At 42.4% G+C, this 23,791-nt stretch overlaps 1 protein-coding gene across 3 annotated transcripts in view; it reads left to right on the top strand.

The window, feature by feature from the left end:
• The window catches only part of PUDP (pseudouridine 5'-phosphatase), an 86,264-nt gene that overhangs the window by 13,853 nt on the left and 48,620 nt on the right, over positions 1 to 23,791 (top strand). The window contains exon 2 of one of the 3 annotated variants that reach the window (XM_055269317.2): positions 17,437 to 17,502. The exons of the other annotated variants lie outside the window; for them this stretch is intronic. Coding sequence (XP_055125292.1) covers positions 17,437 to 17,502 — 66 coding nt within the window. The remainder of the gene's footprint in view (positions 1 to 17,436; positions 17,503 to 23,791) is intronic. 3 annotated transcript variants of the gene reach the window in all.

Below are 23,791 nucleotides of genomic sequence, written 5' to 3'. Positions count from 1 at the left end.
TGTCCTGTCTACAGTGAAACTGAGGCAGGACAACCTGGGGAGCTATGAATAGTAGGAAAATCCCAGTGAAAATCCAGCACTTCTGACTTCTACTCCTGGGCGCTTCATCACTTAGAGTTACCAGCAGTCTTGGTACCATTTGTTCATAGTTTTGCCAGCCCTCACAGGTACAGGTACAATTGTAGATACTAAAACGCTCACCAGCTGACATCTAGTGATTTAATTTTATCTCACTGATGATTGAGAGGCTCTACTGATAGCCCAAAACCACTTTAGCTTAGGTGAAACATTAGCTGCGTTGGTAACTGAAGCCTGGCCCATCTCATTGACAACTTACTTGCTGTACTGATTTGATAAAATTACCCATCCTCTGTGTCCCCGAGTATGGTTTGCAGCATATTACAGGCAATGTGTGACATCTTCCAGGATATTGCATGCCTACCAAAATATAATCAGATTAAAGAACATGTTCAGTTCATATCTGACCCACGGCCCCATTGCACTGTTTAACATGATTTTGCAACAGAGATGTAACCATCTGCACATGTTATGCATCCCCTTATACCATTAGGGTTTATGCTGAGATCAAGTAAAATCAAATCCTCTCATAGGGAGGGGACGGGACTTCTGTGAAGTAGCCTGAAGAAATTAACATCTTTATACGATCACATCTATAATACAGAATAATAAATGCCATGTACCTGTTGCTGTGTTTATTGCTTCTGCTGGCTGGGACTAGTGAGTGTCCCGATTTTAAGGAAATGTTTTGAAACTGGCTTGTCTGTCTTTCTGCTTCCCTTCTCAGCCAACTGTCTTGCTAAAGTGGGCTGTGTTTGCCGAACTCACTCCCCCATTTTCCTTCCCTCGCTATGAGCTGGCTTTTTGGCCCTACCACTCACAGAAATTGTTCTGACAGAGGTAGCAGTGACGTCCATGCTGCGAGGTGCAGAGGGCACCCTTTTCTTAAATTGCCAGAACTCCCGGCTTCCTTTGCCGCTTCTGCACCCTCCTTGGAAATCTTTCTCTTTGGCTTCACGGATAGTTCCTCTTCTGGCTTCCCCATAGCTTTCTTTTCCTCCTGGTGCCTGTTTGGCGTCCCTGTGGCTTTGTTATGGGCCCTCACCTCTTGTGGAAACCTCTTCTGAGCTCATGGCTTCGGCACATGCTTCTGCTCTGATGACCCCTTGACCTCCCTGGCCGGTCCTCACCTCTTTTGAGTTTCTGTCTACATTTCCCAGTGGCCACAGGCTCTTCCTACCCACATGGCCAAGAGGCAGCTCTGAAGCATTGTATTTTAAATGGGGCTTCTAGTTCTCTGCCAGATCTGCTTTTTTCCTGCATTCCACACCAGGCAACAAACCCCGAAAGCCCCACAGCAGATGCTGGGAGTTATCTTCCAGTCTTCAATTCCTTGCCTTCCCCACCCACACCTTCCAAGGACCTCCTGATTTATAAATATTTCAAAGCCACTTCTGTGTCATTCCAGCTGACATTTCCTGCTTCAGGCTTTCAGGCTTTTTTCTGATCTAATAGCAATATTTACTGAGAACCTTTACCCCGTGCAGTTCTGTTGGTTACCTGCAGTGAGATCAGTGGTGGCTGTGGGGTTTTGGTGCTCGTGAGGGTGAAATCGCAGAGTTCTGGGGCCCAGGTGTATTTGGATGAGGTGGCTTTGGTGAGAGCGTAGCCTTCACCAGGATGTTTTTGGAGGTTTTTCTCCTAGTGTATTTTCCTAGATTCCTTTGTCAAAGGAATTTGGTCATAAACTGGCCCTTAAGTACTTTCTAAGAGAAGCCTTGTTCATGTGGATCAAAATGACCTTAGACTTTGTGTGTGTTGTCAGTGCTGCCCTCTCCTGGGCGTTGCTTCTGCATTCTTAATGCAAATATGTGAGTTATTCCTGGGTGTGGCTCCATGACTTGTTCCTTTCTGGAAGCTGTAGCCTTATCTCAGCCCTCATCTTGTTAAACCAGTTGTGCTGACCTTGCTCCTCTGACAACAGCCTTATAAAAGCCTGTAAAGTTGCCCACTTCAAGTCATTGAGCAATACAGGTAGCCAAGCAGTAGAGGTGGTTACAATAAATTCCCAGTATTTAGGTGGCTCCGTTCAGATAGCCGAAGGCAGGTGGCACTTTCTGTTGTGGAGAATTTGAGGAGAGAGCTTTAAGTTCAAAAGGAATTTAAGAAAAGCCTAAGGTAGATCTATGAGGGCTCTGGAGGAGAGGTTGAGATGTTCAGGGTGTTCCTTCGATTCATGAACCCGACTGACTTTTCACAGCAGGTCCACCAATTGCCAGATACTGAGACAACTGAGTCAAATGAATACAACAGCATCACTGTTCTTCAGGGGACTGCAGGCAGGGGTGCTGTAATTTGTATAGGGGGGAGGTGGACATGATCTGTTCTACATGATCATCATTCATCTGCTAGAGACAACTCGATTTTCTTGGGAGCCAGGAAAAGGAAGTTGGCCAGTCGGATGTGCCTCACGGCAGAGCAAATGCATCCCAAATGAGCCACGGGTAGGGCTGGGGAGTCACTGAGGTGGAGGAGGAAGGGCTGAGGGTATTTCAGGCCAAGAGGACTCGGTGAGAGGTGGAGCACAGGTAAAAAGGCCTGCCAAGGGCAGATGGCGGTGAGCCTTGTGCCAGGCTAAGGAATTCACATTTTATCTCGTAGCCATCATACAGCCTGGCGAGCACACGATGTCTAGAAGGGTGCTTCTGATGATGTGGACTGTTGGCACTTAGACACTGGAGACTGGTAGAAGGCTGTTGCCATTGTCCAGATGAACGATAGAAGGACTGCATGAGTTTCCCACAAACTGCGGGGCCTAAAACAACGGGAGATTACTTCATCTCAGCTCTGGAGACAAGAAGTTTTATCAGCAGGGCTGCGTTTTTTCCTTGGCTTGTAGCTGCATCACTCTGGTCTCAGCTTCTCTCCACGTGGCCTTCTCTTCTCTCTCCTTTGGTCTCTTATAAATAAGGACCCCTGCCATTGGATGGGCCCACCGGGATAATACAGAGTGCCACATCTCCAGATCCTTCACTTAATCACATCTGGAAAGGTCTTTTTTCCAAATAAGGTCTGATTCTCGGGCCCTAGGGATTAGGACGTGAACATATATTTTTGGGAGCCACGCTTCAACTGACTACAAGGACCTGTAGGGTTGGAATGAAAGGAAGAAAAGTGGCTGATTCAGAGGCTGTTCAGCTGACAGCTGGGCATAGAGGGATGGGAGGGAGAAGGCAGGTGAATAGCAGTGACTTGTCCTGAAATCGAAATTAGAGGAAGCCGTGAGGCCTGAAAATAGGGATGAGTTCCATTTTAGGCATTTGGACATGTTGAGTTTCAGGAAACTGAAAGACTGGGCACCTCTTAGGTTGACAGCATTGATGGAAACAACTGTGATTTCCCGTTTAAGACAAACAAAACTCTTGGTGCTGTTAACCCATGAAGAAAACTGACATAGGTGGCCATTGACCTACACTCGTCTTTGAACAGCTACGGTACCTAGAAGCCATTTTATTTTTTACTTTTATTATTATTATTTTTTGAGACAGAGTCTCGTTCCATTGCCCAGGCTAGAATGCAATGGCACAATCTCAGCTCATTGCAACCTCTGCCTCCCAGGCTCAAGTGATCCTCCTGCCTCAGCCTCCCAAGTAGCTGGGACTACTGGTGTGCACCACTGCACCTGGCTAATTGCTGTATTTTTAGTAGAGATGGGGTTTTGCCATGTTGCTCAGGCTGGTCTCGAGCCGTGCACCCAGCTAATTTTTGTATTTTTAGTTGAGACGGGGTTTTGCCATGTTGCCCAAGCTGGTCTCAAACTCCTGGACTCAAGTGATCCGCCTGCCTCGGCCTCCTAAAGTGCTGGGATTACAGGTATGGGCCACTGTGCCTGGCCCCTGGAAGCCATTTTAAACTTATTTCTAAGTCCCCTTCCTCAGAGAGGATACATGCACACACACAGTTGGATAATTAGCCTAGGAAGGATCTGGAAATTTAGCTGTATGCCCACCATGTTTTGTCCTCCTCCTCCTCCTCCTTTTGTGTGTGTGTGTGTGTGTGTGTGTGTACGTGTAGTATGTGCAACTCTGATACAAAGGGAGCAGCTCTGGATCCCTAGTCATTCTCCAGTCAGCCTCCGAATTCCCCCTAACCCTGCATCAAAACCTGAATCCCCCCAACCCTGTGTCAAAGCCTGCTGCCACTTCAGGCTTAATCTTTGTTGACACGTAAGGGTGCCGAACTCACAACTTTGAAGTCCTTTTATTCTACTCCCTTCTCCTTTTCTCATCCCAGCTGGGTTGTAAATGTCAGGGAGAAGTAGAGGTCCCAGTCTCCCTTCCTGGGGTAGGGAGGTTATTTAACCATGGGATGCACCATGATTTCCAAACAGTTGATTTTCCAGAGAAGGGAGTGAAAAGAAAGTGCTTTGGAATAACCTTTGGACGCACCATGCTGGGGATAAACATGGAAAATAACCATTTGTGGGGTGGTGCTCCGTGTCACATATTCTAGTATGTAGTTTTATACCCAGCCATTCCCCTTTCCCTTTCGATTTTTGTTAGAGCGGGACGGTGCCCTGCATGCTGTGTGCTGTCTGAGTATGACATTTCTAGTAATAAGGAAGGTTAGGATGGCTCTTTCCTTTGCCTTCATTAAAGTTCTCTTGCCCAGATGTGAGATCTTTAAAAGGTCAGTGTTTTTGAATAAGGAATGAAATCATATTCTAAGGTAAAAGTTCAGAGAGTTATACAATAAAATAATAAATTAGTAAATGGCACTTCCCTGAGAGGCGATGGTCACTGGTCACTGTTGCATCCCATTCCTCTTGCCTTCAGGGAATATCCCCTCAGGTATGAGAACGCTCAGGGCTCAAAGGCACAGAAGAGCTGTGCGTCACACTGTTGGGGCTGGCAGCAAAATGCTGAGCAACCTTGGGCTCTACAACATGTCCTCCATGGAGGTCAGGCTCTAGGCCTGTTCTGTTAACTGCCGGAGTCTCAACATTCAGAACACGGGCCCAACATGGCATGTGTATTGACAGAGAAGCTTCAGGTAATTTTTGTGTCCTTGAATGAATGGGTACATGTTACATGACAGAGCAGGGACTAGATGGAGCCAATATATTAGATCCCCTTCTCTCCACACCTCATTTTCTATATAGTGCGGCCAGTATGAGAATATAAAATGGAAAGGAAGAAGGCATATAATTTTGTATGTGCTCTATGATCTTTAAATGTTATTAAATGTTGTTAATGAAATGCTGTGGTTTGACTAATTATATCCTAGCACCTCTTTCCCATATACTTGCATTCTCTAATTATGTTCAAAGCAATGGTTGCCCGAAGGCTAAGGGTACTCGCGGTCCCTTCCTCCCCCATGAGGACTATGTTTTAGCTTGTAATTTCACCTGCAGGAGCTCACAAACCAGCTGCATTTAAGGGCAATTATACTTTATTCATAGTGACTAATAACAGAAAAGAGACATTGTGGGGGTTTGGGCTGGAGATTTATAATCTCATATAAAAAATACAAATTCTTGCTTATTTATGGGTTGAGCATCTTGGGCCCCCGCTGTTTCATCTGATGGCTGCCTGATTTTTATCCACAACATCATTCATTAGTATCTACACTAGAATGTAAACACAAAACGTAAGATAAATTTGTTGTGCAGTACTTGGATAGTTAGAACACATTTCCCCAGATAGAAATATTAAAACTAGAGGTTAGATATTCACTACCATATTCACACAACCTTTATGCACCTGAGGAGCTGTCTCTGTTCCGAATGTCCCTGACCATCTCTTATTTCTTATGGGAAAGTGTTTGGGTACCAGCTTGGAATGCCAGGAGTGTAATTCTCCAGGGCAGCGACTCTGCCACTTGTGCCATTGGGTCCCTAGCCCTTTTTCATGCTCCGCTTTCTGATGAGCTTACACACACAGGCATGGTGTACTGTGGGTGCTTAGTATTGCTGTAGGACTTCTTGTGTCCTGAGTTCACCACTACCCTTTAATTCTAAACATTTATAAACTATTAAAGTTAGATTCAAAAACTTTCTTTTCCCTAAGCTTTTACTTTCTGCTTATTCTGCTTATAAATCTAGTAAATGTTGGCCAGGTGCGGTGGCACACACCTGTAATCCCAGCACTTTGGGAGGCCGAGGCATGTGGATCACTTGTGCCCAGAAGTTCAAGACTAGCCTGGGCAACATGGCGAAACCCTGTCTCTACAAAAAATACAAAAATCAGCTGGGCGTGGTGGTGCACACTTGTAATCTCAGCTCCTCGGGAGGCTGAGGTATGAGAATCGCTTGAACCTGGAAGGCGGAGGTTGCAGTGAGCCAAGATCACGCCACTGCACTCCAGCCTGGGCAACAGAGTGAGACTGTTACCAAAAACAAAAAATCTAGTAAATGTTAACAGTCACTGTTCAGAAGCCGTAACAGTGTTTGAGTCTCAACCTTTATAATTTTTTCATAAACTTCACCTTTATACTGTTAGCTCACACTTACAAAACTCAATATATTTTATTTCTTTGTTGAGTACTTCAGTTGTCTGAATTAAAGAATGAAACCCTTTTAAATAGTCAATAATCATCTTAAACATAAGTTTATAAAAATGATGAACCTAAAATTCTTAATATTTCAACATCATTCTGATCATGTCTTAAATTGCAAATGTAAATAATTCAGGTATGCATTTAAATGATTATTTATTAGCATTATTGTTCTCATAGGCCAAATTCAATTAAAGAGTACAAGTAATAAAATAATAAGTAACACGGAAAATGTATTCAGTGGTCTTGCTGCTTTTAAGCATCCCTCTAAATGATTTGGGAGTTGAGAGATGTCTATTCATTAAGGAAAACAGTTCCCTCCCAGGTACTTTACATTCCCATGCAGGTGATTAGAGTTTTCATTTCTTAAAATAAGTAAATATCTTTCCACCTAACTCCAATAATCTTTGAACTTGAGAAGAATTCTCCATTCTTTTATACTTCTCAAGTCAGTACAAGTCGTAGGTACAGCTATTAAAAGGATATCTGATTGAATTCTGGATATCTTTCATGTAGTTTGACTGACAGTAACACCTCATAGGGCCACATTACTGACATAGTTAGACCATTGTGCTAGCCGTAATTATGTGTCTGCCAAGCCCCTAGCTGTTCAAAGAAAAGGCGGTCTCTTACCAGCTGTCCTTCCCTGGTAATTGGAGCTGTGGAATAAAGGTCAGTTGCTCTTTGAGAATGTGAGTGAGCATTTCTGACTCCTCATCCTTTAGTGCCCCCATGTGTGGAAGGCTTGGTAAATTGAGCTGTGCCTGCAGTTACCAAGCTATGCCTCCTTTTGTCAATATAATTCCCACTTTGCTACTTTGGGTACCAGAGGTACACTCTGCATAGCAGGAACCATACCCTGTGCTTTTTGGCTCTTTTGAGAAATCATAGGTAGAATTAGATACATAAAATCTGAGATACTTGAATCAATTTGTACATATGCAAATATATATTCTTTAAAAAAGGATCTTGATCCTTATTTCTTAGTGATTTTCTTCATCCCTTCCCCATGTTAAGATAACACCTTCCATTAACAAACTGCTTTTGCCTTTTATATATAAAAAAAACAAAAATAAACCAAATAGATGAAGATGAATAACCCAGTGTTACGGGCTGAGTCATGTCCCCCTCAAACTTATGTGGTGGAGGCCTAACCCCAGGACCTCAGAATGTGACTATATTTGGAGATAGGTCTTTAAAGGGCTAAACAACGTCGTAATCCAATGGGACTGGTGTCCCTATAAGAGGCGATTAGGACACAGACACACCATGGACAACCATGTGAAGACACAGGGAGAGGACAGCATCTACTAGCCAAGGAGAGAGGTCTTAGAAGAGACCAACCCTGCTGACCAACTCTGATCTTAGACTTCCAGCCTCCAGAATTGCAAGAAAATTAATTTCTATTTAAGCCACCCATTTTGTGTTATGTTGTGATGGCGGCCCTAGCAAACTTATAGTCCCAAGAATCTAAGATTTTTGATTGTGTGAAGGATCAAGCCATCTGGACCAATGTTTTCCTGAATTTCTGGGCAGTCCTTTCCAGGAAGGTGGGCAGCAAATGGCCCAGGGCTGTTCAGTCAGAGGATCACCAGAGAAGTTTCTCCATTCTCAGCTCCTATCATCTTTTTACAGCTGAATTTTCTGACATTCCTCCATCCCCACCAGCACACAAAAATAAGTGAACCAAAAGCATAACAGCTAAAGAAATATTCCTGTGACATGGTCACTCGTGTCTTTAAGAGAGAAGCACTTTGTACTGTGTATCGCTGTTTATATTCTTAACGTTTTTCTTACATTTCATGATGATTTACATTGCCCTAAATTTTTTTAAAATGGAATTTTGGCATTGTCTTCATATATATGCATATATCCCTGGTGGTAATTCCTAACAGGCCATTGATAGGGAATGCTAAGAGTAAGGATAGTGATATGGTTTGGCTGTGTCGCCACCCAAATCTCATCTTGAGTTGTATCTCCCACAATTCTGTGTATTGTGGGAGGGACCTGGTGGGAGGTAATTGAATCATGGGGGCAGGTCATTCCTGTGCTGTTCTCGTGACAGTGAATAAGTCTATGAGATCTGGTGGTTTTATGAAAAGGAGTTTTCCTGCACAAGCTCGCTGTCATGTCTGCCACCAGGTGAGATGTGCCTTTCATCTTCTGCCATGATTGTGAGGCCTCCCCAGCCACATGGAACTGTGAGTCCATTAAGCCTCTTTTTCTTTATAAATTACCCATTCTCAGGTATGTCTTTATCAGCAGCGTGAAAACGACTAATACAGATAGAAATGGAAGGATAGCGGAGGGCCTCTCACCTTCACTGAAAAAGAGTAGAAGTGATTGAGTTTTGGTAGGAAAGATGATCTTTAAATAAAGCCTTTGTGCATGTTGTGGAGGACAATTGCTGGTTTTCATTAATTCAAAAGGCCTAGGGATATGTGGGTTCGGCATTAATCTATAATGCCTCAGACACTGGAAAACTAGCTCTGAGAAGGGTTTAGGCAAAGTGATATCCATCTAGAGCTCTATGTTTGTATATTTAGCTCTTAAAATTCAAAAAGAGTTTAGATTATTGCCATTAGCTAAATGGAAGCATCATGGTGCATCAATAGGAAATGGAAAAAAATGATTAATAGTATTTATATATCTGTGTTATTCTGTAGCAATAACGAAGGCCTAGCATGCTGGGGTTTGTTTTCATTTTGTGAGGACTATAGTATGCTGTTTTTTAGTAAACTGGTGAGCTGCCTCAGAGAAATTGTCACACATAGTTCTGTAAACTCTGCCTATAGCTCTCATTGACTTTAGGTTGTGAATGAAACGTTTAAAAGTTTATTTTTATGTTTTTTTTTTAATATGTTTGAAAGTCATTGTACAGTAACCTGATTAGGCAAAAACAAAAAGATAGCCAAAGTTTTGTTTGTTTGTTTCTTTCTTTTTTTTTTTTTTGAGACAGAGTCTCGCTCTGTCGCGCAGGCTGGAGTGTAGTGGCGCCATCTCCACTCACTGCAAGCTCCGCCTCCTGGGTTCATGCCATTCTCCTGCCTCAGCCTCCCAAGTAGCTGCGACTACAGGTGCCTGCCACCACGCCTGGCTAATTTTTTTGTATTTTTTAGTAGAGACGGGGTTTCACCTTGTTAGCCAGGATGGTCTTGAACTCCTGACCTCGTGATCCACCTGCCTCGGCCTCCCAAAGTGCTGGGATTACAGGCGTGAGCCACCGCGCTCAGCAACAAGATAGCCAAAGTTTCTTAAATGCCTTCTATTTCTATTGCTGCTCTAACAAATTACCACAGAGGCCTGATTTTACCAATCTCTTGGTAAAATCGGGTATTGGCAAGGCTCTGTTTGTTTCTGGAGGCTCTAATGGAGAATCTTTTCTTGCCTTTTCCACCTATTAGAGGCCACCCACACGTCTTGACTCATCTTCAAAGCTAGCACTGTTTCACCTCTTTGACCATACTTTTTTAGTGCAGGTATTTGTAGCCATAATTTCCCTCCACGCAGTGCTTTTGCTGCATCCCATAAGTTTTGGTATGTTGTGTTTCCATTTTTATTCTTCTCAAAGTATCTTTTAATTTCTCTCATAATTTCATCTTTGACCCACAAATTTTTAGGATATGTTGTTTAATTTCCACATTATTTGTGAATTTTCCAAGTTTTCTTCAGTTGCTGATTTCTAATTTCATTGTTGATTGGGAAAATATATGATTTCACTTCTTTGTAAACTTATGAGACTCATGACCCAGCATATGGCCTATTCTGGATAATTTTCCACGTGCGCTTAAGAATAATGTGTCTTCTGTTATTATTGGGTCAGTTTTGTATAGCTGTCTGTCAAGTTTTAATGGTTTACAGTGTGTAAGTGGATTCAATCAAGTCTTGTATTTGTTAGTCTTCTGTCTAGTTGTTCTGTCCATGGTCAACTGTGGCATTGAAGTCTCCAGCTACTATTGTTGGAATCAGCTATATCACCTTTCAGTTTTGACAGTTTTTGCTGCTTGTATTTTGGGGCTCTGTGGTTAGGTTCATATATGTTTATAATTGTTGCATCTTCTTGATGGGGTGACCTTTATCACTATAAAATGTTTCTATTAAAATTGTTTTTTTTAGTGAAATGGTTTGTCCTAAGTCTACTTTGTCTGATATTACTATAGCTACTTCAGCTCTCTTTGGGCTGTTGTTTGCAAGGAATATCATTTCCATCATTTTACTTTCAATACTTTTGTACCATTTGGTCTAAATTGTATCTCTATTGTAGATATTATATAGTTAGATCATGTCTTTTTTAAATCCATTCTTCCAATCTCTACCTTTTAATTGGCATTTTTAATCTATTTACATATAATGCGATTATTGGTAAGACAGGATTCATGTGTGGCATGCTGCTGTTTTCTGTGTTAAGTTTTCTTGTTACCTTATTTCTTTATTACTGCCTTTTTTAACTTTAGATATTTTTCTAGTGTGCCATTTTAATTATTCTGTCCTTTATTTTACTGTATTTCTTAGTGATTGCTCTGTGGACTATGATAAACATCTTAACCACTTATTTTAAGTAGTTCACAAACCTTTGCTCCTATATAGTTCCATTTCCGACTCATATTTCTGTTGCTGTTGTCATACAAATTACATGTTCATACCTTGTTTGCCCATCAACACTTATAATTTACTTCATGTAAAATTTGATTTACAAACAAAACATATGTTTATACTGTCTTTAACATCTCCCAAGGGGCAAAAGCAAAGCCCAGTTGTGAGCCATTGCCTTAAAGTATAAAAAATAAGTGTTATAGCATCCTTGTCCTTTATCTCATTTTAAGGTAACTTCGCACAGTTTAGAAAGATCACCAGAGACGTTTTTTTAATTGGTTATTGGATAACGAGACCCCAAAAAACCCTGGATAAAAAATGTTCCATTTTTAAGTGTTTCCAAATCTGGCTTGATAGTTTCCAGAACAAAAAATAAAGTAAAACTTTATAACAATTTTTGGTATAAATACTTCAAGTTAAAACTTTGATTCATTAATCTTTATTCAAATACTGAAAGTATGTTGAGAAGGAAAATATATACAAACTCATAACGTAAGTCTAGTAATAATCTCAAGTGAGTTTGATCTGGGGAGAAGGTCTGTTCAGAGAAAGTTGCATATAATCGGGTGATGAGAATCTGAATTTGAGCCGGCTGTATCCACACAGTCTTTATAAGTCATCCCTAACACTCAGAGCAATTGCCCAGGACAGCTGTTTGCCCTGGAAAACAGCTTCACCAGGGTGACTCTTGCTGGTGGAGCCCAGATTCAAAACAGGGGCAGGGGGTGGTTACAAAGCATATCAATCTGTTATTTCATCACATACCTGCTGCCTTCTTAAAGGAAACAGGAACGCATTCTTTGATCAGCATCTACACGGTCCGAGATTCTGCTTTGAAAAAATCCATGTAGGAAAAGCGAGAAGGAAAGGAAGCACACAGGAAGAGAGAGCCAATTCATCTCTGTGACCAGAAAAATTAAAAGTTCTTTTTGCACGTGTCATGTACTGCCAAATATGTGCTTTTAAATGAGAGAGAACAATACGCATGTACATAGCAGTATTATTCAGTATCCTGGGCTTTTTCCTCTTCATTATGGTTATCAGGTTTTTGTGCAAATGAATGTAAACACACACAAACACACACACACACATATATATATGGTTTTTTGGGGGGACAGGGTCTTACTCTGTTGCACAGGCTAGATAGAGTGCAGTGCAGTGGCGCAACCATAGCTGACTGTAGCCTCGAACTCCTGGGCTCAACCGATTCTCTCACCTCAGCTCCCCGAGTAGCTGGGACCAGAGGCGCATGCTACCACACCCAGCTAATTTTTAAATATTTTTTGTAGAGACAGGGTCTTGCTATATTGTCCAGGCTGGTCTCGAACTCCTGGTCTCAAGCGATCCTCCTTGCCACAGCTTCCCAAGTGCCTGGGATTACAGGCATGAGCCACAGCCCCCAGCTAACATATTCTTTAACCCCAGTATCTACAGGATTTAAGACTGTCTCTGTTGGATAGCTCAACTTAAAGATATGGTAGCTCTCCTGAATTTATAAATCCAAATCAACAGTTATTTATTCTCCCAAGCTAGGGACCCACCCTCCTTATGGTTGCAGGTTCCCTGGCACACTGCATGCTAGTTAGAAAGCCCTCACACTGGCCCCAGGTCCCTCCCTATATGCCTGTACCCGTTGGCCACCTACCTGTGGGTCTTTTCTCTCTGGGAGCCTCCTTGTTCTCTGTGTTTGGGACAGGCTGTCACCCTCTGTCAACTAGGGTACCTTGCTCTTAAATTATCCCTTCAATCCCACCTCCACCGTAATTAAAGTTAAAACAGTAGTGGGACCTGCTTTTAGTCTGCAGTGTGTGGGCATGGAGGGAAGGCACCCTGAAGCTCCATGGAAGGAATGGCGCCATGCTTTGTGTGCTCACCTGTGCCCCAGAAAGGATGGCACTGGGGACAAGAGCCCCAAAACATGGGCATCGCCTCCTCCCTAAGAAGGCTCAACAGAGAGTCCCCTTCAGGGATTCCATCAATAAAGAAAGCACGTTTTATGAAGGGGAGCTGAGAAGTCCCAGGAAGATTTCCTCACATTGGACTCCAGGGGTCATTTACGAGTGTTGTGATGGTCGCTGGGTATTTTTTGTCATTCAAGGCTACTTCTATTAACATTGTAACTGTTCATTTTTTCCCAACCTAATAAGTTTTTCTTTTTAAAACAACTTTATGGAGGTTTAACTGGAGTACAATAAACTGCACATAAAGTGTACTGTGTGACCAGTTTTGGCGTGCAGTTACCGTGACACAATTCCCACACCCAGATAACAAATTTTCCCACAACCCCCAGAAGTTTCACGTGCCCGCTGCAACCCCTGCCTCTCTCTGACCCCATGCCAAGGGAACCACTGGTCTGCTTCTGAAATTAAAGATTTCCTAGAATTTTATATAGAACCACACAGTATGTGTTCTTTTTTTAATCTGGCTTCTCTCATTGAGCATAATTTTGGGAACTCATGTCATTGTGTGTACCAGTACTTTTTATGCCTTTTATTCGGTTGTGTGGCTGCACCACAGGTTGAATATCCATTGACCTATTGACAGTCTTGGCTTCTTTCCAGTTCTTAGCTGTTACAAATGAAACTGCCATAAATATCTGTGCCTAAGTCTTTGTGTAAACATAGGCTTTTCTTTCTTGAGTAAACATGTAGGACTGGACTGATTCCTTCCTGAGGATTGTATGGTAAATTTATAGTTAACTTTTAAAGAAACTGCCCAAAGAGTTGCTATGTTAGCCTTTTATTACTGGTGTAACCAGTTGTCACAAATAGTGGCTTAAAACAACACAAATGTATTGTCTTACAGTTCTGGACGCCAGAATTGGTCTCAGTTGGAAAATCAAGGTATTGGCAGGGCTGCGTTCCTTTCTGGAGGCTGTGGGGTATTGGCTGTTTCCTTGCCTCTCCAGCTCCTAGAGTGGCCGCCATTCCTGGGCTCTGACCACCGCTCCTCTTCATACCTTCTCTCTCTACCTCCTGGCCGCCTCTTATAAGGACCTTGTGATTATATTGAGTCCACCTAGATAATCCAGGGTCACTTCCCCACCTCAAGATTCTTAATTACTTTTGCAAATTCCCTGTTGCCATGGAATTTAACATTCACAGGTTCTGGGAATTAGGACTTGGACATCTTTGGGGGACGATTATTCTCTCTACTGCAGATTGCGTCATCACTGCGTTGTAAGGTTCAGTTCCTTACGTATTCTGGATACAAGTCCTTTGGGTGTCTGTGTGTGCATGTGTGTATGTATGTATTATAAATATTTTCCCTCAGTCTGTAGCTTGCCTTTTGCTTTCTTATGTGTATGTGCCTTTTAATTTTGAAGAAAGCCCCTTTATCCATATGCTCTCGTACGACCCTTGCTTTTTGCGTTCTATGTATAAAACCTTCACATAATCCAAGCTTCCAAGGATTTTTCTCCTGTTTCCTTACAGAGGTTTATGAGCCTAGGGATCAATATTTTTCCCCAATACAGATATGTTTTCATACAGATAGGTATGGTCTAGCAACACCTTTTGAACCAGTTCATTTTTTAAGTGATTTTTTAAATTTAAATATGAATCAGAAAAAAATTCTTAGACCAATTCCCATACCTATTAAATAGAATTGCTAATGCCTGTGAATTATGCCACATGCTAATCAAGAGTTTTACTTTGCAGATGATCACTCAATTATCTTTACAGATCTCTATTTTAAGCAATCATATTTATTATTTTTTCTCTACAGTTCAAAAATGATAGCTTACAGCTACAGGAAGCGATATATCAAATACTTAAATACTTTTTTCTAAGCCCACTAGAGCAAGCTTCTTATTTGAGGCAATATTACTGAGACTCTTAATTTTATGCTTAATTATTCATTTCAGTCCTTTAAATTCCTAAACACGAGAAAGCACTAGCATTTACATGCAGGCTCATTTGTAAAGGTGAAACAGTGACAGCACAGTGCTATGGAAGTTTCTATCCTGTATATATAAAGCACAAAATATGTTAGCGGTTGTAGGGAAAAGCATGGTAGTGCTCACAGCGTGTTAACAACTTGCTACATTTGTTGAAGAACAGATCATTGCACTTCTCATCATTTGATGTTCTCATCACCGTGTCTTCTCCCTCCTCATAATGCTAGGAATTTGTGCTTGGCTTGTAACATTGCTTCTACCTGACTTCTGTTTTCCGGTCTGAGAGGACATTTCTTAGATGATAGGTCATTGAGGTTAGTTAGCCGAAGGTGACATATGGATAGGTCTTTAGGTGAGAAAAACATTCTGATTTACATAGTGATGTATTCTTAATCACTGTTTTTGCAAGATTTCTCTTTGTTAGTATTTGTTTCAAAATATATTAATGAACTTATCATTTCTGATTACTGATTTATTTAACCTTGTAAGGACTGTTTCATTGTCAGTTGTCACATTTTTCATGGTGCCTAGCACAAAGTAGGTACCCAGTCAACATTTGTTTAATTAAACTGATCGTATTTTGAGCATGTGCCATTTCTGCATACCCGGGATATCTGGCTTCTCGAGATTTTTCATCTATGATTTGAATCAATATTACATGTTATGTTTACTTGTGTGTCACAGGATGGTCCCAACTTAGAAATATTTGTCTCAGAAGGGGCTCTGTGCTCAGTCATTGGAAACCTGGACTGAATTTTAAGTTAAAGGGAAAGTCAATTTTAGGTTCGTTTGGATTCTGGTTCATAGTATTACAGTTTTGTTCTTCAGCTTCCACAGCGTAAATGAAATAACACATATAGCAGCAAGGAGCAGTGAGCCAGTCATACGGGTGCAGTACAGCACTTATCAACCAAAACAAGCAAACCATACCATTAGATTTTGAACCAGGTAGGTTTGGGTTTTCTCCTAGTTTATAGACAGGTATTTATTCATGGAAGGCAAGTTGGATGGAGATTGCAGAAAACCTAAAAGAGAGGAATATATTTTGTGTTTTTGGACTTTAACAGCACTAATTTTGATTTCCTTTTCCTGTGACATACTTACCTCTGATTTTTGCTCACACTCAGCCTCACTGTTCTATAGTTTTGGAGTGTTTCCTGCAAATCACAGTGTCTTTCTGCTATATATTGGGATAAGAAAATATATACATGAATTAGATCTGGTAATGGCAGGCCTTGAGAATAGAGCAAAGGGTAAAACCCAAATATGTCAGCATCCAAGCCCGCATAGGTGTGACAGTTCTCCAGACTGTGTTAAAGTTTCCTGATTGTATTAGGACATATTGTATTGCTATAAAGAAATGCCTGAGTCTGGGTAATTTGTAAAAAAATGGGTTTAAATGGCTCACAATTCTATAGGCTGTACAGAAAGCAAGCCACTGAGGCGTGTGGCTTGTGTGCCTACAGAGCACCAGGATGAGCTCCCTTTGAGCCCTGGCTGAAGCAGGAGCAGTGGGGATGAGGGGAGCAGTGTCCTGAGGCAGCTGGGCCCTGGGCATGGCTCAGGAAACCACCCTTCTGTTCTAGGCCCCTGGGCCTGTGATGAGAGAGGCTGCCTTGGAGACTTCTGAAATACCTGTGAGACCTTTCCCCCACTGTTTTGGTGTCAGCACTTCCCTCCTTTTTAGATATGCAAATTTCTCTGGCAAGTGGTTGCTCCACAGCCTGCTTGAATTCCTCTCCTGAAAAAGCTTTTTCTTTCTTTGCCACATGGCCAGGCAGCATATTTCCTAAACTTTTTTGCTCTACCTTCCCTTTAAATATAACTTCCAACTTTGTCATTTCTTTGCTTCTGCATCTGAGCATGGGCTGTTAGAAGAAGCCAGGTTACACATAGTATGCTTTGCTGCTTAGAAATTTGTTCTGCTAGATAACCTAAATGATTACCCTGAAGTTCAAACTTCCACAGAACCCTAGGGGATGAACAGAATGCAGCCAAGTTCTTTGCTAAGAAATAACACGTGTGACCTTTCCTCCAGTTCTCAGTTTCTCATTTCCATGTGAGACCTTGTCGGCCTGGACTTCATCATCTATATCACTATCAGCATTTTGATCACAACCATTTAACTGTTCTCTAGGAAGCTGCAGATTTTCTCTCATCTTCCTGTGTTCTTCTGAGCCCTCCAAACTCTTCCAACCTTTGGAATTGTTACCCAATTCCAAAGTCACTTCCATATTTTCAGGTATCCTTGTAGCAACACGCCACTTCTGGTACCAATTTTCTGTATTAGGCCGTGCTTGCATGCTTTAAAGAAATGGCTGAATCTAGATAATTTATAAGAACAACGGTTTAATTGGCTCACATTTCTGCAGGTTATACAGGAAGCATAGTGGCAGCTGCTTCGGGGGAGTCCTCAGGAGGCTTACAATCACAGTGGAAGGCTAAGCAGGAGCAGGCATGTAACATGGCAAAAGCATGAGCCAGAGAGACAGTTGGGGGGAGGTACCACACACTTTTAAACCACCAGCTCTCATGTGAACTCAGAGCAAGAGCTCACTGATCACCAAGTGGGGGATGGCCCAAGTGAAGGATCTGCCCCCATGGTCAGTATACCTCCCACCAAGCCCTGCCTCCAACATTGAGGGCTACAATTCAGCATGAGATTTGGGAGGGAATAAATATACAAACTCTATTACTGACCATTGCAGTTTCTCCTCATAAACACTGACCTGATGCGGGGTCTTTTTGGCATAGAGAGGGCATGGAGATTAGTTCATTCTGATCGGTTGTTACCGAAGGCTGGGCAAGGGCATGTGGTAAGGGATGCAGGAGTGCCTGTGGAATGTGGAATGGTGAATGAGGCTGAGCAGGGCAGGGGTCCCAGGGCCCAGAGAGAAGTGCCTGGCCCACCATCCACCTGGGAACATGCTAAGGGTTTGCTAACGGATGGCCACGGTCGCTGGGAAGAAACCAGGAGGCAGGCCAGGGTAGGAGGGCAGCCACACTCATCCCATGAGTTTAGTCGGCGGCCCGGGGTCCTTGGCCAGCTCAATGACTATCTCCTTTAAGGGACTTGATTGTCTCAGGCATGCCTGCAGAGTTTCCACCGCCAGCCAGAGAGCCAAAATGTTTCCCAAGCCAATCCCATGGGATGCCTCACTTCTAGTGAGCCACCCCCAGCCCCCATGACAACAGCCTCCAGTGAGGGCCCACCTGAAGCCTCCCTTTTCCAACTATAAAGCTTTCCCGCTCCCCAACCTGCATTTGAGCTTCTGCCAAAGGCGAGTGCTGGTGTCCAACTCTTGCTATGCAATCTCTGAATGAACAGCTTCTGCTTGTTCTCATTTGAAGAGATTTTCATTTACCTTCACATATGGACAGTTATCTTTATAACTTAACTCAGTGCCTCCTCATTTACCAGAATCTGGTCTTTTCGTGGGCTTCTCTTGTCTTCTCGCAAATGTGATAATGCCTTCCTATGACACTAGGATGCTTTGAGCAGATAGACTCTTCCAGTCCATGCAAAGAGGTGGTGTGGTTTGGCCTCACTCCTCACTGCAGGCTCAGGCCAGCTCCCCCTTGCAGCCACGTGCATGGACGCGACTCTGGGAGTGAAGTGAAATAGCGCTGCCGACAGGATCTGGGTTCTGTGCTGTGTGCCAGGAGCATAGAGAGCAATGTGAAACAGCTGTTGCCCACAGTGACCTTTCAGAACAGTTTTTGCGGTTAGGGTTCTAGGGATTATTAAGTAAGCTTCGCTGGGTAAGAAGGTCAAAAAGAGCCCAAGGCAACCCCAGCTATCTGAACTAGCCATTTCAGAAGGCTGAAACCTTTCTGCTGTGAAGGGCTGGATTTCCAAGCTTATGTAGTTAAAAAGCTCAATTTTTAGGATTGCTGTGCTACTGACCGAAAGTTGGTTTTTAGAAATTGACCCTTATTTTCCAATATCTTTCATAAAGCTGGAAATGCTTTCACTAGAAGAAAAGGAGGATCTTATGTTAGAACATATATACACATATATATGAACATATATACACATATATGAACATATATACACATATATATGAACATATATACATGAGCATATATATGAACATATATGAGCATATATACGAACATATATATGAGCATATATACGAACATATATATGAGCATATATACGAACATATATATGAGCATATATACGAACATATATATGAGCATATATACGAACATATATATGAGCATATATACGAACATATATATGAGCATATATACGAACATATATGAGCATATATACGAACATATATATGAGCATATATACGAACATATATGAGCATATATACGAACATATATATGAGCATATATACGAACATATATATGAGCATATATACGAACATATATATGAGCATATATACGAACATATATGAGCATATATACGAACATATATGAGCATATATACATATATATGAGCATATATATACATATATATGAACATATACACATATATATGAACATATATATGAACATATATATGTGTGTGTATATATATAGAGAGAGAGAGAGCGATGTAAAAGTTTCAGTAGTTACTCTCAAAAGAAGGTCACCAAGGACAACTGTGATTTCATATGTAATGATTCCAGCCTAGAAAATGTTTTTTTCTTGATTTCCATTTAAGAGAGTTGAGCCAATTAACTAATCCTTGCATATGGTATGTTCCATTAAGTTGTCAATGTTTTTATTCCAAGATGCATGTTTCTTTAAAAGAGCTAGCTTATTAGGGCATGTCTTCATAAGCACTTTACCCTGGCCATGTCCGTGAGAATGTTGTGCATAACTTTCATTGAATTCTACATCTCATTTGATTCAGGCCTAATTAACTGATTAACTGAGAACTCCAATTTATTGGAATCGTTTGCTGCAGTTAACTTGAGAAAGAATGGGGCATGTTTAAGGGTCCTTATTTTTAAATCTCGCTTTCATTACAAACACATTAACATAAGTCTGATTTGGGGGTGACAGAAGGAAATAGGAAAAGAAATGTAACGAAATCATAATGGGGTACAATATAAAGGAAAGTAAGTACTGGGATGAATATCATCATAGATTGTTTATTCTTTAATTTGTACTAATGTGTACATTTGTATATGTACAATTAAGCACTTCTTAGTTAAGATTGATATATTTTTAAAATCACAACTTTATAGAGCACAAGTCTTCCATGAAAACATAATGCCAGGTCAGTGGCCCTCCACTTGAGCACACATTCAAATCACTGAGAGGGCTCTGTAAAACACACATTGCTGGGCCCCACCCCAGTTTCTGATTCTGTAGATCTGGGGTAGGGCCTGCTGTGTGATTTGAATGTTTGTTCTCTCTGAAACTCATGTTGAAACTTAATCCCCAATGTGGCAGTATTGACAGGTGTGGGGCCTCTAAGAGGTGCTGGATCATGAAGGCTCTGCCCTCATGAATGGACCCTTTCGTTCATGGATTAATAGATTAATGAGTTATTGGATGAATGCATTATCAAAGGAGTGGGACTGGTGGCTTTGTAAGAAGAGGAAGAGGCTGGGCACTGTGGCTCACACCTGTAATCCCAGGACTTTGGGAGGCTGAGGCAGGTAGATCATGATGTCAGGAGTTTGGGACCAGCCTGGCCAACATAGTGAAACCCCATCTCTACTAAACCCCATCTCTACAAAAAATTAGCCGGGCATGGTGGTGTGCACTTGTAATCCCAGCTACTCGGGAGGCTGAGACAGGAGAATTGCGTGAACCCGGGAGGCAGAGGTTTCAGTGAGCCGAGATCAGGCCTTTGCACTCCAGCCCTGGCGACAGTGCGAGACTCCGTCTCAAAGAGAAAAAAAAGAAAAAAATGAGAGAGAGAGAGAGCTGAGCTAGCACACTCAGCCCCCTCAAGATGTGATGCCCTGTGCTGCCTCGGGACTCCATGGAGTCCCCACCAGCAAGAAGGCCCTCCCAAAATTTGTCTCCTCGACGTTGGACTGATTCTCAGGTCCCATAACTGTAAGAAATGAATGTCTTCATACGTTACCTCGTTTTAGGCATTCTGTTAATAAGCAGCAGAAAATGGAATAAGACAGAGTCCAAGAATATGTAGTTGGACAGCATCTCACTTCATACTGATGCTGCTGGTCCGGGGACCTCATTTCGAGAATCAAGGTGTTTAGGAAACAAGCAGTAGAATATCTTAGATGAACAATACTAGTGGTGTACATTTTAAATAAATTCAACAATTACAGATTACCTACTATGTACTGTCAAAATGGTTTAGAAGAATGACACCACCACTTCTATCAAAATGTACTGGATGTTGGGTTTTTTAATTAAAGCAACTTCACTTTAAAATGTTTCATACACATTCAAAAACACTGCTGACCCTCTTTGCTCAGCTGCCATTAAGGTGCTTAGCCCTTCCGAGGAAGCTAAGGCCTTGTGAAGCTGTCACTCATTGGGTGACTAGCACCCTGCCCGGTGGCGCCAGCCCCGCACTCGCCCGCACCATGGCCTCCGTCTTTGTTTGAGCTCACGTGCATCTACTCGGCCTTCATTCTACACTGCAGTGTGGTGACCATCACATAAGACCATCGCCCTCATTAAAGCAGCTAGTGTAAATGGTGAAACTTTTGGGCCTGGCCTATTTGCAAGGGCCTGGCCAGTGTCAACATCGGGAGCCTTTTTGGTAGCATGGGGGCTGGTGGACCTGTGCCTACAGGCAGTTCTGCCCCTGTACCATTGCCCCAGCCAGAGTCAACATTGGGAGCCTCCTCTGCAGCAGCATGGGGGCTGCTGGACCTGGACCTGTACCTGTAGGCAGTCCTGCCCCTCCACTGCTGCCCCACCTGAGCAGAAGGAAGTGCAAGCAAGGAAAGAAGCATCTGAGGGGTCTACTTAGGACACGGGCTTTAATCTTTTTGAACAAACCTCTTTTGTAACATGATCAGTGAAAAGCTGAACTCTTGGCTGGGCACCGTGGCTCACGCCTGTAATCCCAGCACTTTGCGAGTCCATAGTGAGAGGATCACTCCAGGCCAGGAGTTCAAGACCAGCCTGGGCAACATAGGGAGACCCTGTCTCTACAAAAAAAATTAAAAATCAGCCTGGTGTGGTGGTGCACACCTGTAGCCCCAGCTACTTGGGAGGCTGAGGCGGGAGGATCACTGGAGCCCGTGAGGTCAGGGCTGCAGTGGGATGTGATCACCCTACTATACTCAGGTGAGACCTTGTCTCAAAAAGAAAAGCTGAACTCTTAAAACGCGCACACACACAGTCAGCTAACATCTTTATTACTGTCAGATTGTGACAATTTGATTCTAACTCAAGATCAGCCTTTCTTGTAGTTTGTGTCTTTAAGGAACTAGCCTATCTAACACAAAACAGTGACTTTAAGTTTTTTCTCTTTTTTGTAATTGGGAATAAAAATTATGTTCAAGATATATCAAGATTAGTTTTGGAGAAAAAAGCATTAAGTAGATTCAGTTGTGCAAGATGCACAAAGTGTAACTTCATAAGTAAGCAGTCACAAACTCGGGTTCATAACACGTTACCCAAAATCTGTGGAGCCAGATGTATTTAAATGTAGGTTATTTTTAAAAGGTATTAGAATTCATATGTTCCATGACACAGAACGTTCTCAGGCAGCACCCGTAATCAAATCCATTAGTATTTCTATAGGGAAGTGCTTGAAGAGTCGCACTAAGTATGATAAATGTGGACCATTAAAACCATCTCATGCCAGCCCAGTACAGATTTTGCAGTATTTTCAGAAGCTTTTGGGTTATGGAATTGGGAACAGAGGCTGTGTTCCTTTGCAGCCCCAGCAATTAAGAAGTGTTTGTGAAGCTGGTTTAATGTGCCTAGCAGGTGTGATGTATTGGTGAATTCCAAATAATTGATAGTTTTGTTTGCTTTTTTTTTTTTGTAAGCAGAATATTTGGTAGGAGGCACTTTAGTTTCTCAAGTTCAACATCTGTGTGCTCTTATTGGAGCGTTGCTGTTAAGGGAGACAGCAGATCTTGTCAATTCCCCATAACTCACAGTTAACAAAAGCATTCCCTAATGATTCCATATGTTGATGCTCAGAGGTAATTCTGGGCCAAGCACTCAGCACAACACAGATTATTTCACTCCATGGACGCAACCGCCTAGAAGGTGTGTGGCATGACTACATCATTAGGATCCCATTTTAGAGGTGTGCAAGCCAAGGCCCAGCAGGCTTATAAGACATGAGTATGAATAGGATCCTCATTTTATAGGTGCTTTACCCAAGGCTGCTAGCTTCCAGTTTCTGGCTAGAAAGCTGCAGAGTTGGGGTTTCCCGAAAGGCCACCAGGCATTAGAGGGCCTGGCTTCACTGCCTGGGCTGCCTGCCACCTCCCACACCTAAAGCATCTCCCCCCCCACCCCGCCCCCAGCTTTAAGGCCACCCCCTTCTGCAGGTCAGCGGCTATTAAATACATTTCTCCAATAAACATCGTATGTCAGACAGGCTAAGAAACTTGTCCCAGGACGTGCAGCTGAGCTGGGAGTTTTCTGCAGGTCTCTTGGGTCCCCAAAGCCCTAGGTCTTCTATGAACATGGGGGCAGGAGCAAAATCAGGCCTTCCCATGTGTATTAATGTTACTCCATTCTCACACTGCTATAAAGAACTTCCCTGAGACTGGGTATTCTATAGAGGAAAGAGGTTTAATTGACCCACAGTTCCACATGGCTGGGGAGGCCTCG

This window comes from Symphalangus syndactylus, chromosome X, assembly GCF_028878055.3.
Source record: "Symphalangus syndactylus isolate Jambi chromosome X, NHGRI_mSymSyn1-v2.1_pri, whole genome shotgun sequence".
NCBI lineage: Eukaryota > Metazoa > Chordata > Mammalia > Primates > Hylobatidae > Symphalangus > Symphalangus syndactylus.
The sequence above is the reverse complement of the archived record's forward strand: the minus strand, read 5'-3'. Positions and strand labels throughout refer to the sequence as shown.